General features: G+C 45.4%; 1 protein-coding gene across 1 annotated transcript in view; it reads left to right on the top strand.

The window, feature by feature from the left end:
- The window catches only part of LOC146182955 (condensin-2 complex subunit G2-like), a 145,565-nt gene that overhangs the window by 57,072 nt on the left and 74,722 nt on the right, over nt 1–13,771 (top strand). Inside the window, exons 10-12 of the mRNA XM_084608985.1 lie at nt 985–1,107; nt 7,418–7,513; nt 7,601–7,684. Coding sequence (XP_084465111.1) covers nt 985–1,107; nt 7,418–7,513; nt 7,601–7,684 — 303 coding nt within the window. The remainder of the gene's footprint in view (nt 1–984; nt 1,108–7,417; nt 7,514–7,600; nt 7,685–13,771) is intronic.

Raw genomic sequence — 13,771 nt, 5'->3', positions numbered from 1 at the left:
TATCTTTGAGAATTTTCGCTACTGCAAGTTTTCAGCTAATTTCAATTTCCATCTGATTGGGCATTTATCAGCAATCTGAAAGTTCGCAAATTAGACGCACTTTCCTTTAATGGCCGCAGGCGCCTCCACTATTATACATGATGCACCACGCAGCAGAGTGGGCGGCGACACACAGGAGAGGCACACAATACACATATACACATAAACAAGGACAATGCAGCATTGTCCTTGCTTATGTGTATGTGTGTATTGTGTGCCACTCCTGTGTATTGTCTCTCTCCTGTGTGTTGTTGCCTACTCTGCTGCGTGGTGCATCATGTCGTCTGACCAACTAGCTAGACTTTCAACGGTACTATTATACACCTAGGCACGGCCGGCCGTGACCTAGGGTGCCTGTCTTCGAGGCACCCTATATACACTCGAATTTTGGCCAATCATAACCGCTGTTTTTTTTATATATATTTTTTTAAATACATGGGGCCTATAGGAAATTTCACAACTGGTAGTATCAAAGAGCTTTGCTGAAGCTGACATCAGTGTGCTTTTAATTTTCAGTAAACTTGCAACGTTTTTACCCGCCATTAACACTAATAACAACCTTTCAGTATTGTAAACTGCAGAATATGAATAATAAATAGCTTTTTGCTGGGAATTATTTGTCTATGCTCATTATCATCAGCAGCTACATTTTTTAGCCTCTTCACTCGTCGGGGAATTCGACCTGAAATAATCAGGGAAAACCTGGAAAAGTCGGGGGTTTTGAAAATAGTGATTTGCTAGACACCCTGTCAGGGAACGTCTGAACAGAGTGGGGAAATTGAAAGTGGCAAATTGCATTGCGCATGCCTCTCACGTGTTTAAGGTGGCATTTTTGGCAACTTACGGCTACACCTTGTGCACCACCTTTCGAGGGTTTGCACATACTTCATTTTTTGCCTTTTTTCTGCATTCAGTTCGTTTTTTTCTTTTATTTTCTTGATGCAGGCTCCAAATGTCTTCGTACGCCGGAATGCGACCAGAGTATTTTTTGACGCATTCCCTCTAGTGGAGAGCAGTCGTCCTGCCCTGCAGCGGGACGAATTGGTGACTCACTTCGAGTTGATGAACGTGAGTTTCTTGAAAAGAAGCAGGGGGCGCGTCCCCCCGAAAGGTGGCTTTCATGCTGTTTTCTGTGCCGCGATGCGTGCAAGCCACCTTGTGGAAGAGATCTTGTCCTTCCTTGTGCAAGAGCATGTCGCGTATCTTTTTTTTCCCTGACTGTGTTGCGTGCGCCATGATTTGCGGTTGCTGCGAACGTTCCTCTTGACGGCGAAGGGAGATCAAAGAATCATCGGAAAAGGTGATTTTGGAAGAACTAAGCTTTTCCAGAGTCTGTAGTCAAACATCCTAATAGGAAACAAATTTTTTCAAAATCATAAAATACTTCGATGTAGCCAGAGTTCATAACATGAAATTTCGTAAGAAGCGCATGCAAAAGCAGCGCAATTTAGATAGGAAGAGCTTTCCCGAAGTTCTGTCGACATTTCAGATGATGCTGGTAGAGATTTCAGAGACCGCAATAAGAAGGGCCAGAGGGCCCTGTCAGCACTGCTAACCCGCAGCTACTTTGTCGGACAGGAAGCCAAGTGCCAGTGCCGGTGGCTTTTTCATATTGCAGGCGTGTGGTGGAGACAGCGGCACACATCACGGCGAAAGCTATCCCAGTTTCCACTTCCTCCGGGAAGGGGGGGGGGGGGGGGGGGCATGAATGCATGACTACATGGCTGCAACCATCCACGCCACAGCTTCCTTTGTGCTGTAGAAGTGTTCCAAGGGCGCCGACTCGTGCTGACTGCTGACAATCACTCATGCTGCTGTGTGGCGCCGTTGGGGAATGCGAGATATGGCCACTGCAAAAGGCACTAACCTTTGTGCAAATGCTCAACGCGCTGCCACAAGTCATTTGCGTACTGCAGACAAGCCTTCCACTTGTGATCTGACTGATTGTCGCTTAGCACTGGCAGTGTGCTATATCCACTTCACCACAACGTTCAAAACATTCTATGAATAAAGTTAAAATTACATGAGTTTGCTGAACACATTAAAGAGTAGTTGGTGCAGCCAATAATTCGCAGTATGATTAATGCGGCGAGTTGGGCGTGTTGGTATATTTTTCAGACAAAGCAGCACAAAATAGCCGAGGACAAAGACTAGACAAGGACGGGCGACAGTGTCAGCGCCTGCCATTGTCGTCTCGTCTTTTTCTTTTTTTGCACTGACTTTTCTGAAAAATTTGCAATATCCTTGTTTGACTGTCCGGCTCTCTATGTCATACTGAAATATTTCGCACAAAAACAAATTGTAAGTGCTCAAAATCAGTAAATGGAGTGTGTCATGTTAGCTTAGAACTTTTGAGCATGTTGTCTCAGAAGTTGAGCTTATTGCCTTGCTCATGGAAAGCATAGCGTAGCGATGGGTGCATGGATTAGACTTGTTGTGATTGTTGGTAAGTGCTTTGTATCGAGATTCCCACATTTATATTTGGCCTGCATTTTTGCCACTATTAGACTATGATGCTGCCCAGACATTAGAAAGCGTATACTGTGCCCTCTAAAAACAAAAAAAAAATTTACAAAATTAAGAGCATCATCAATATTCATCATTTAGACGCTGCTTCTCAGTAAATATTAAAGGTCCACATAAATGGGTCACCAAGAAGGGTAAACAACGCCATAACACTGATAGATATTGAACCACCCATCATTCTCCCGCAAAAATTTTCGATCTAGCTTCTGCAACACCAGTGATATCGGCGATTAAAAATGACCCTTCCAATTTTCCTTCTCAACTCGTACACCGAAGGGAGTCATGAAAAATAAAGAATACAAGAAAGTTCAAAGCTCTGCCCGGAAATACGTCACTTCGACGAACTTCTGGTTGCCGCGCGCTCACTCACTGGCGTACTCGCGTCAGCCCGTCCTCGCTCGCACACGCTTGAGGTGCCTGAGGAGTTCGCCAGTTAGTGCAGCGACGGTTAGTGTAACCGCGGTTACGCGAACCTGTGGTTAGCCCATATTACACAGCTGACCAAACCATGGTTACACCACTAACCGTGGTTTTCGTTGTTAATCGAGGTTATGGCTGCGTCTGTTGACGGAGGCTACCTGTCGGCGCCAGAGTGCGCGAAACGTACGAGTGGGTCTGCTTCACAAAGTTATTCATTTGCCCGCTGTATCACGTTTAAAGTTCGATGTATAAGTCGAACCCGGTTATATTGAACCCGGATATATCGAATTTTGATTATGTCGAACTCGCAGAATATCCCCTTGAAAATCCCATGTAAAAGTATAGAAAATCCGCGTCATATATCGAACTCAATTTCACCGGTCGTTCGATATATCGAACTCCGCACCACGCACTGGAAAGTGTGCCTTCCCCAAAGACGATCGCATCACGCTTGGCCGTTTGCCGCGTGATGTTTTCAAGCCACGCGCGGAAGGAATGAGAGGGGACAGTTCTGGACAGCGCCGCTCCCATTCCCCAAAGGCGCGCGCATCTGCAGGTATTGTTTCCCGCGCGCCAACACATGACGTTTGCAAGCCATGTGCGTGGGTGTGCCCATTCTTTTGCCGAGCTATCTCTCTCCTTCAGCACGTGCTACGCATGCGCCAAGCCAGCTCAGCCCGTTTTCAGACAGACGTCGGACGCTTTCTCCAGCATGTGTTGCGAACCCTCTGCGCGCGGCGGCTGACATGGCTATGGCGCCTGCGGACGTTAAGAAGCGGCAGCTCTCCATTTTTCTTTCTTTTTTTTTGCGAGAGTTATCCTTTCTTATCGTTGTGCTGTACGTGCGACGTAGCGTAAGATATGGCGGCTGCGGATGGTAAGAAGCGGCAGGCTTTTTTTTTTTTTGGCGGGAGCCATTTATCTTTGCATGTATGAATCAACGGAAGCACGCGGTCTGCTGCTGCGATCATGACGCCCGCCCCAAGCGCGGCGTGATAAATCGAACCAGGCTTGTGCAATCAAGCCATCACGGGCACTCTGCCAAGTCGCTGCCCCCCACCGGAGAAGCTATAAAAAGATAAACGCGCCCTGCCGCGGCACGCTGCCAAGAAATGAGCTGTGGATGCGACGACCGAAACGGGAGTGACGCGCGCCATCCACATGCAAGCGAAAACGCTCGCGATTTCTGCCGCAGCAACACAGAAACCTTTTATTGAGCTGTCGTGGTGGCTCGAGAGGCAAGGGGGACGCAGTTCCAACAAGTTTGAAATTTTTCGCTCTGTCGCTGCCGCTCGTCGCTGAGATCGCTCAATCGCTTGCATGTGAGCGAGCTGGTCTTAATGCATATTTTTATTTTTTTTTTTTCAAATTCTCGGGTGAAAAAGTGGAGGGTGGGTTCGTTATGCGAGTGGATTGATTACGCGACACATGCGGTATCGTTTTTTGGCATCGTAAGTGCCGTCACAAGCAGATTTTTGTATATCGAATTATTGATATATCGAACTATTTCGCGATCCCCTTCGAATTCGATATATCTGGGTTCGACTGTAGAATATATTTGCCCATTGTATCACGTTTAAAGATCGATGTATAGAATATGCCGCCGCCCGAAGTCTGATTACGGCCAACAGCGCAGAGACTGCGTACTGAAGCCTTGTCTTGCCTGCAGTATCGTTTGAACGGCTTGTTGCAGAACGTCAAAAAATGCGCTGCCTTAGCTATGAAAGTACACGAGTTTGCAACATTTGCATCATGGGATGCTGCGAGCAGGCTGAGGTATGTTACACTTTACCGCAGGGGTGGGGCGTGCGAGTGCGGCGAACGACGGCGTTGTGCATGATCTTCCCTAGTCGTCGTAGGCCTAAATTGTTTCGCTTGGAAGCCGAGACGGTTGGCGCTTCTGAACTGATAACGCTGTCGTAAATCGTCTACATATGAAACTGCCTTATTGTGAATCCTATCCTGCAATAGTAACATAGGATTAACTCTGGCGACGCTTTAATCGTAGAGCTAGTACGAGCAGATCGGATGAGCCGAAATGCACCAGCGGCAGCTGGCTGGAGCGGAAACTTGCTTGTATCACGGCTATCGCTCTTACCAGCGATTTGCTGCTGGTCAGCGATCCTCACAAGGGCTTCATACTTGATATTCAGCTCAGTATTTCAAATGCCAACAAACTTTAGCACTCTTTATTTCGGACATCGGTGCTGACGATCCGCCGTGTCGTTCGCGTACGGTATGCGGGAGGAGGGGCCACAGCGGCGGTGTTTACGGCGGTCGAGGAGGTGCTGCCATCATGTGGTGCTTGACCGTGCTGTTGACCCCTCGTCGGACGACACTCTGGTACTCCTGAAACCACGTTATATAAATAAGATATTTGTAAGTGCAGCTTCGTTTCGCCTATCACTGCGTCGCTTCGGCTGTTTTACTTCATGGGCATTGGCCGCCTAACCGATTAGGGCGGCGAGCTGTGTAACAACAGCCTGCACAGAGTTCGAGCAGCCCACGAGCAGACGACTTTCACAGCTACCGGAAGTGTGTCCATGATGTCATGGCTGCAGTGGGCCGTAGCGAATGGCAGCTGTCTAGCAAGCCTTGCCAGGCTTGCCAGTCAACTCATCCGTGACTCACCCATGGTTTAAGGAAATAGTTCCATGCGGCACCGCCAAGTGACAAGCTCTCTGCCCATGAATTTCAAAAAACGCTGTTTTTAAAAATAATAATAAATCGCTGGCTTTGTTCCAAGGCGTTATACTTTGGGTTAATGCTCAAAAGGATTCATTCTACACACTGAACACGTTTATCAGTGGCTTCTTGGTGACCGTTTCTGTGGACCTTTAAAAGCATTTACAGACCCGCAGCCTGTTTTGTTCTCATGCTAGGCTTTCCGCAAGCAAGCAGCGTGTAAACATGTAAGCAATGATAGAAGAACTGCTGAAGCTATCATTGTGAAACTTTGTCCAGTGGACCTTTCTCCAGTAGCACTACTGCGCATGAGCGAAGCCATTTTCGCCTTGATGCCACGTGGAAATAGGAGGAGGACTTCGTTGCACGTGCTTTTCCAGGAAATGATACCCCTCGCTTCATCGACGGGATGAACTGCTGCACAATAATTGCGTGCAGTGCTAGCATCTTCTAGGCCTTCGGAATGGACGCATTATAATGTCCCAACCTCCCCCAGATTGCCTCAACAGGGAAGACAGGGCCAGGTTCGCCAGCTTCCTGTTGTCATTGTCATGGTTTAACATGGGTTGGGGGAGGGGGGTTAGTGTATCAAGGTATGTTCACAGATGACTCGAGCGTTTCTGCACAGACTATGCATGACCAGCCGTGCACTCAACTTCTGCATGAAAAATATGCCCACCCTGGTACTAGGAACGAATTTCTGCACAAATTCTCAGTAACCCGTCTCGTCAAATTTACTTTGCCTGGCGGCTGCAAGAGGGGTGCGCTACTGGAAAAAGGTCTATTGTTTGATGCTGTTTCAGCCACAGCGCCAACTTTCGTCGCTGTAAGTTGGAAAATAAAAAAGTTGGCTCTGATCCTCACATTCACCTCTTAACCAAAGTGCTGGTAGACACTTTGGTTTCTTAATCATTGAGCTCTGGGATACCAACAGATGCTCTGACTCTGGAGAATTCATCTTAACTTAGTTCATCTTAGCAGGAGTCTACTGTGTTTCCTTAGGCCAGTGTAATGTGATGAGGTTGAGTCTCTAAAAAGCGAACAGTAAACACGTTTTCATTCCTGTGAGTTTACTTTGTAATTGTGTTGTCGTCTGACAATGTATTTGCTCATGGAAACTCTCCAAACAAAATTGAAGTGAAAATGAAATTTTCCTGAATGCTCTTTGAAGGGTATGGCATGGTAGAAATACGGAGTCTAGTGGCCGTGGGTCCCTTGCTTCTCACTTTGCAGACATGGAAACTTTTTTTTTTTTCTTTCATATTTATTTACAACACGATGCCCAAGGCCTTTCTTTTTCAATCATACCTGTGGCCCAGGCAAGGGTGACAGGTTTGATTTCCAGCCATTGAGCCCAGTTGTATTTCTTTTTTTCAGTGCTACAATTTGTTCTTGCATGTCAAATGACTTTAAGTCATGTTACAGTGCTACAGTAATCAGTTTTATTCCGTGCGATGCTCGTGACCAACCCAAGTCTTTTGACATGCGCAAGAACGGAGCTGTGTTCTCCATGGAGTGGGCCTCTTAACGCGGTTGCCCAGGCGATGAGGGGGGGGATTCAGCTTGTCTGAGACTGCCTTGGGAATGTATAGGTCAGAAACCGAAACGCTGCCCTTGTTTTAAGAGAGCTGCCATTATATGTAGTCCAGCTTCAGTGTGCTAGACTTTCCCTGGCCACCACACTGGCCGTTTTTGCAGTGCGCTTTTGTTTTGCAACTGGTTGAAGTGTGTCCTTGTTCTGGTGCAGAACCTTCTGCAGGATCCCTGCCCCGAGGTGAGAGTGCTGGCAGTGAAGGGTGTGCTCAGGGGGATGACTGATTTCTTTGAGCTCTTTCCTCTCTACGTAAGTAGTGCCTTGTTTGGTCATTGTTGCTGCAGTGTGCCTCAGTGTGCCTCGTAATCCTCAGTGTGGTGTTTTATCCTTTCATAGCACCGAAGGCAGCTTGCGTACACTCTGATCTCCAAGAATGCCGAGGACATGAATTCTCTCCAGTCAAGAGTTCAAGTCAACAAAGTGAGGACTTAAAGAGGCTTATGATTTGTTCCACTTGTGTGCAGTTTGTCACTATTCTTAACGTGCTGTGCAGACAGGCATGAAATGTGCGAGTTCAATTAAACCACAACTCTTAAATTATACGAGTCGGAATTTGTGAGGTTCTAGATAAAGATTTGCCATTGATAAAAATGCTGTACTTGCGTTTAATGTGCACCTGCTGTCGAAATCATGCAAGGTTACTCGCAAAAAGAAAAATTCATATCCAAGGCATATTGTTTTAGATCTAATACTGCACTGGGAAAATTGCAAGATCGCTACTTAGGATGCCTCGAAAAGTGGCGATGAAATTTTTTTTGCTAATGTTGCCTTCCACTTCGGAGTGTGGAGGTGTGTGGGTACAGTTGGGCTAAATAATTGTCCTTTACTATTTTAAAGGGTACTGGAAGTAATTTTTGTTTTTACTTGTTAAAGCCTAATGTGCTGCTCAGAGAGTGCTGTGTTTGACTCTTTCAAAGTTTATTCTGGTTGCATGACAAATGGTTCTAGCTGCTTTTTAATGTTTGTTTTCTAGGTGCTTGGCTTTTCTTTCAGAATGCATTGAAATCAAGCCAGTTTTTCTTGAACTTCATTGCGACACATTATTTATTCGTTATACTTAGGCATGTGTGAATATTGAAAATCGTGAATATGAACATGGGGAAAAAATGCATTTGAAAATTGAACATCAAATAACTGATCACTGAAAAAAGAAAAACAAAAAAGGAAAATAAGGAATAGCAAACATTGCTCGTCTCATAGTTGACAGGGGTGAAAGTACTGCTCCAATTGCTCCATTCTGCTCCTAACTGCTTTCCCTGTTCCATCCTGCTCCAAAATGCAATATTGCTCCAAAACTGCTCCAAATTGGCTGTTTTGATGTTCTGCCATCAAATTTAGCAGAATATGGGAACATTGTCATTGCACCAGTGGCAAAGATATCACATCTTGCACTGGGCTTAATACAAATGAAATTTTTGCAAAGGAAGGAAGCTTAGAGCGTAATAAATATTTGTTTGCAAGTAAATTTAGTATGAGCCGCTGGCGATTGGCGATAATTGCGGGGGAAAAAAAATGCACTGTGCATGTGACGTAGCATCCCCCCTCTCAGCCATTGAATCACCGGCGGAGAGAAGGGAGATCAGCAAGTGAAGCAGGTAGCTCAAACTACTGTGAGCTATTAGGAAGAAAACTTGTCCCGACTGCAAAAACTGCGCGAGTTATTCTAATGGTTCTGCCGTGAAAACAATCAGGTGCTTCACCATCGAGCCTCTTTGCAGTGACAAGCTTGCCAGGCCTATGGCAGACAAAACCATACTTGAAGCGTTATGGGTTGGTACATTAAAGCTGTGAATCACTAGGCGGCTTCTCAAGATTGTTGGAAAGGCATACGAAAGTTATCGCCAAAATATTAAACATGAGGCCCAGTATTGCTCTAGCAAAGAATGATGAACTATTGGCAGGAGGCAGTGAAATAAAAAAGCTGTAGAATGGAATGGCTACACCTCAAAGCCATCTCTCTGTATCCCAAAGCTGCTCCAAAATGTCCGAGCCTGCTTTCACTCCTGCAGACCTCCACCATATTTACAAATGGACAAGACGATCGAGGTTGTGCTGCAGTCGTCTCTGATCCCACAGTTGGCAAAAAGCAAAGGACCGTCATTGGCGCCAATCTTGTCTAGGCGCATTATTGTGGTCTGAAGGCGCCTTTTTTGCAGGCGAAATATTCATGTGCTCGGGAATTTTATCAGCCCAGGCATAGAATCGAAAGGGATCATGTGATACCCCATATCTCTGGGGGCTTTGAGGTGTATTCTAAATAAGGGAAATAAAGTAGATATGGACAAGATAGGGAGCAGAAATGTCATCTCTAAATTAGTGGTACTGCTTGAGCGCGCATTGAAGTGGTAGACTCGACATTCGAATCTGTCAAGTCAAAATAGGTAAACGCTTTAGGTCAGACTGCATGTTCAGTTGTGAAGTGCGCCAGCAAGCATAAGTTTGCTCTGCTAGTCTTTTCCAAATTTTGCTACGGTCGGCCTGTGTTATATATCTTTACATGCTGAGCTGCTCCAAAATGCTCAATCCTGCTTCCACCCCTGAGTTGAGAATGCACATATTATTTCACACATATCATAGCTGAGAATGCACTGCAAAGAAGTGTATACTGTACTGAAAAAATTGGTATGAATTTTATACAGGGTTCCGTGCACTGGTTTATTGTACACGGTGAACCTGCATGAAACTGGGTGTGTAGCTGTCGTATCGCTGCTGAGTACAGTAAAGTTAATTTGACCTTCAAGGGACCAGAAATCACGTTCAAATTAACTCTTGCTTAACTTGTGCTCATGAGGCTCGCATCAGTGCACTTTTAATTTTCAGTAAACTTGCGACGTTTTACCCGCCATAACAGCCTTTTACTATTGTAAACTGCAGAATGTGATAATAATTAAATAGCTTTCTGTTGGGAATTATTTGCCTATGCTCATTATCATCAGCAGCTACATTAGCCTCTTCATTCGTCAGGGAATTCAATCTGAAATAATCAGGGAAAACCTGGAAGAGTCGAGGATTTGGAAAATAGTGGTTTGCTAGACACCCTGGCAGTGCGGTGAAACTGCGGTGAATTCGACAGTTTTCGAATATATACAAATTGAATGAGACATATTTAGTTGTTTGCACAGCCCTAGTTATACAGCAATGCTTGCAGTGTGTGCAATGTAACCAATTTCACTGATGGGAGGTGGGCCTTTGTAGTGAGTTTGTTGCACACTAAGTAGGAGTCACTGTTGGCCCCCTAGCTCTGGCTTTGGTTGGCACATTTTTGCAATGCCACCTGTTTTGGCTTCTCTTAAGAGCGGTGCTGGGAGTGCGTGTACTTGTTTCTTTTTTTTTTTTTTTGTAAAATTCCATAAAATTTAGGTTGTGCGATCTTCATGCCGGGTGAAATATGAGGGAATGAATCTGAAGGGGCGCAAACAGGTCAGAGAGAAAGCTGATGGAATACAGCGGGGTCTAGGCAGTACGAATCACACGGGGCCACAAAAATTTGCCATTTAAACTTTTATCAGTCCAAAATTTGGTTAGCAGAAGCAGGGGAAATGCATTTTAACTGATCTGTTTACAGCTGAGGAGATGTCTTTAAGGGCACGCGGCTGCTGCTCACTACTTGTGGTGTGTACAGTACAACTAGCGATGGCAGAGTTGGCAGTATGCAGCCAGCACATTGGGCTTGAGGCTGTGGTTGGGTCTTGAGTCTTATTATCCGCTGTGGCATGCGGGAGCATTGGAAACGTTGAGTTCTGTGCATACGCACAGTAGTACACACAGTGCACTCTGGCCAGGGAATTCATATCACTGCAAAATTTCTACCAACCCGCTTTATAAGAGCCACATTCTTCGAGTACGACTCACCTTCTAAATAAAGCAAACTTACCCTCGAGTACGGTTTCTGTGCTTGGTGGCATTATTCAAAAGATTTAAGCTTAACTTGTGTAGCTCTTTTTTTGGCCCATAACCCTATGCAGAAAGCACAATTGCAGTTCATTCTAGCACAGCTCATAGCTTCAAGTGCAGAGTGCATTCAGTGCAGGTTGCTACAATCCTTAATGTGGCATAATTAACTGAGGAACCCTTTGGCCTCAGGTGTGGTCTCTGTGGCTTCTCAGATTCCTAGGGAAACATCCATCTACAGATTTAAGCTTGTGTAACTCTTCTTTTGGCCCATAACCCTATGCAGAAAGCACAATTGCAGTTCATTCTAGCACAGCTCATAGCTTCAAGTGCAGAGTGCATTCAGTACAGGTTGCTACAATCCTTAATGTGGCATAATTAACTGAGGAACCCTTTGGCCTCAGGTGGTGGTCTCTGTGGCTTCTCAGATTCCTAGGGAAACACCTATCTACAGATTTAACTGCTCCCATTCCAAGTATCTGAATACTTCCTCTAAACAAGCTGTGAATAGTACTGGGGAGATTTTGTCTCCTTGCCTAACACCTTTCTTTATGGGAATTTTGTTACTTTCTTTATGCAGAACTATGGTTGCTGTGCAGCCACTATATATATCTTCCAGCACTTTCACGTACGGCTCGTCTACCCCCTGATTTCGCAATGCCTGCATCACCGCCGAGGTTTCAACTGAGTCAAATGCTTTTTCGTAATCAATGAATGCTATGTATAAGGGCTGGTTATATTCCGAGCATTTTTCTATCACCTGATTGATGGTATGGATATGATCGATGGTAGAGTACCGTTTCCGAAACCTTGCTTGATCCTTTGCTTGATTGCAGTCTAAGGTTGTCCTGATTCTATTAGCGATTACCTTGGTAAATACCTTATACATTATAGACAGTAAGCTGATTGGTCTGTAATTTTTAAGGTCCTTAGAGTCCCCTTCCTTGTGAATGAGGATAATGTTTGCATTCTTCCATGGTTCCGGTACCGTCGATGACACCAGGCACTGCGTATACAGGGTGGCCAGTTTTTCTAGCACGATATCCCCCCCGTCCTTCAGCAAATCTGTAGTTGTCTGATCCTCTCCAGCTGATTTCCCCCTTTTCATAGTTTCTAGTGCTTTCTTGACCTCGTCCTTCGTCACTGGTGGAATGTCTGACTGTTTTTCCCTGCCGCCAATCTCATTACGGTCCTGACTACTTTGGCTACTGTAGAGATCTGTATAGAATTCCTCGGCTACTTTGACTATCTTTTCCATATTAGTGGTGACGTTGCCCGCCTTGTCCCTTATCGCATACATCTGCTTTTTGCCTATGCCGAATTTTTTCTTTACCGCTTTAAGGCTTCCCCCGTTCTTTACAGCATGCTCAATTTTCTCCATGTTATACTTCCTTATATCGGCCACCTTGCGCTTATTGATTAGCTGTGATATCTCGGCCAATTCGATCTGGTCTGTTGGATTGGAAGCTTTCATACTCTGGCGTTTCTTAAGCAAATCTTTCGTCTCCTTAGACAGTTTACCGGTATCCTCTCTAACTATCCGACCGCCTACTTCTACCGCGCACTCAGTAATGATATCTCTGAAATTATTGTTCCTTGCCTCTAGGGTAATGTCGCCATCCTCAGTTAGACCTGAATACCTATTCTGTAGCGAGATCCTGAACTCTTCTGCCCTCGCCCTCACCGCTAATTCGTTGATGGATTTCTTTCTTACTAATCTGTTGCGTTCCTTCTTCAGATTTAGGCTAATTCGGGACCTCACCATCCTGTGGTCACTGCATCGCACTTTCCCGATTACCTCTACATCTTGCATAATGGCGGGGGTTGAACACATTATGAAGTCTATTTCATTTTTAGTCTCTCCGTTAGGACTTTTCCATGTCCATTTCCGGTTCTTCCGTTTGCTGAAGAAGGTATTCATGATTCGTAAGTTATTGCGCTCTGCAAACTCAACTAGTAACTCCCCCCTGCTATTCCTAGAACCAATGCCATAGTCACCTACTGCCTTGTCTCCTGCCTGTTTTTTCCCTACCTTGGCATTGAAGTCGCCCATTAGTACAGTATACTGCGTCTTTACTTTTCGCATCGCCGAATTACATCTTCGTAGAAGCTTTCAGCTGCCTGGTCACCATAACTACATGTAGGTGCATAGGCCTGTACACCTTCAGTTTATACCGCTTATTAAGCCTAATTACGATGACTGCCACCCTCTCATTAATACTATAGAATTCATTTATATTACCCGCATATACTTATTGACAAGGAAACCTACTCCTAGTTGTCGCCTCTCTGTTAAGCCTCGGTAACACAGTACATGCCCATCCTTCAGTACAGTATATGCCTCATTCGGCCTCCTAGCCTCACTAAGCCCTATGACATCCCATTTCATGCCCTCTAGTTCCTCTAACTGCACTGCTAAACTAGCTTCACTAGCTAGGGTTCTAGCATTAAACGTTGCCAGGGTCAGTTTCCCCCAACGCCGCCCAGAACCCTCTTGATTATTCACGTGGCTTTCCCTCTTTCCTCTCAACAGTCAGAGATGAGCGCACCTCCCATGATTCTGTCTCGGGTCTTTCAGGGGGTTGATTGTGCACACGCACTGTTCAAACTATCTGC

This window comes from Amblyomma maculatum, chromosome 7 (assembly GCF_055883805.1).
Source record: "Amblyomma maculatum isolate TAMU_Amacu chromosome 7, ASM5588380v1, whole genome shotgun sequence".
Classification (NCBI taxonomy): Eukaryota; Metazoa; Arthropoda; class Arachnida; order Ixodida; family Ixodidae; genus Amblyomma; species Amblyomma maculatum.
The sequence above is the reverse complement of the archived record's forward strand: the minus strand, read 5'-3'. Positions and strand labels throughout refer to the sequence as shown.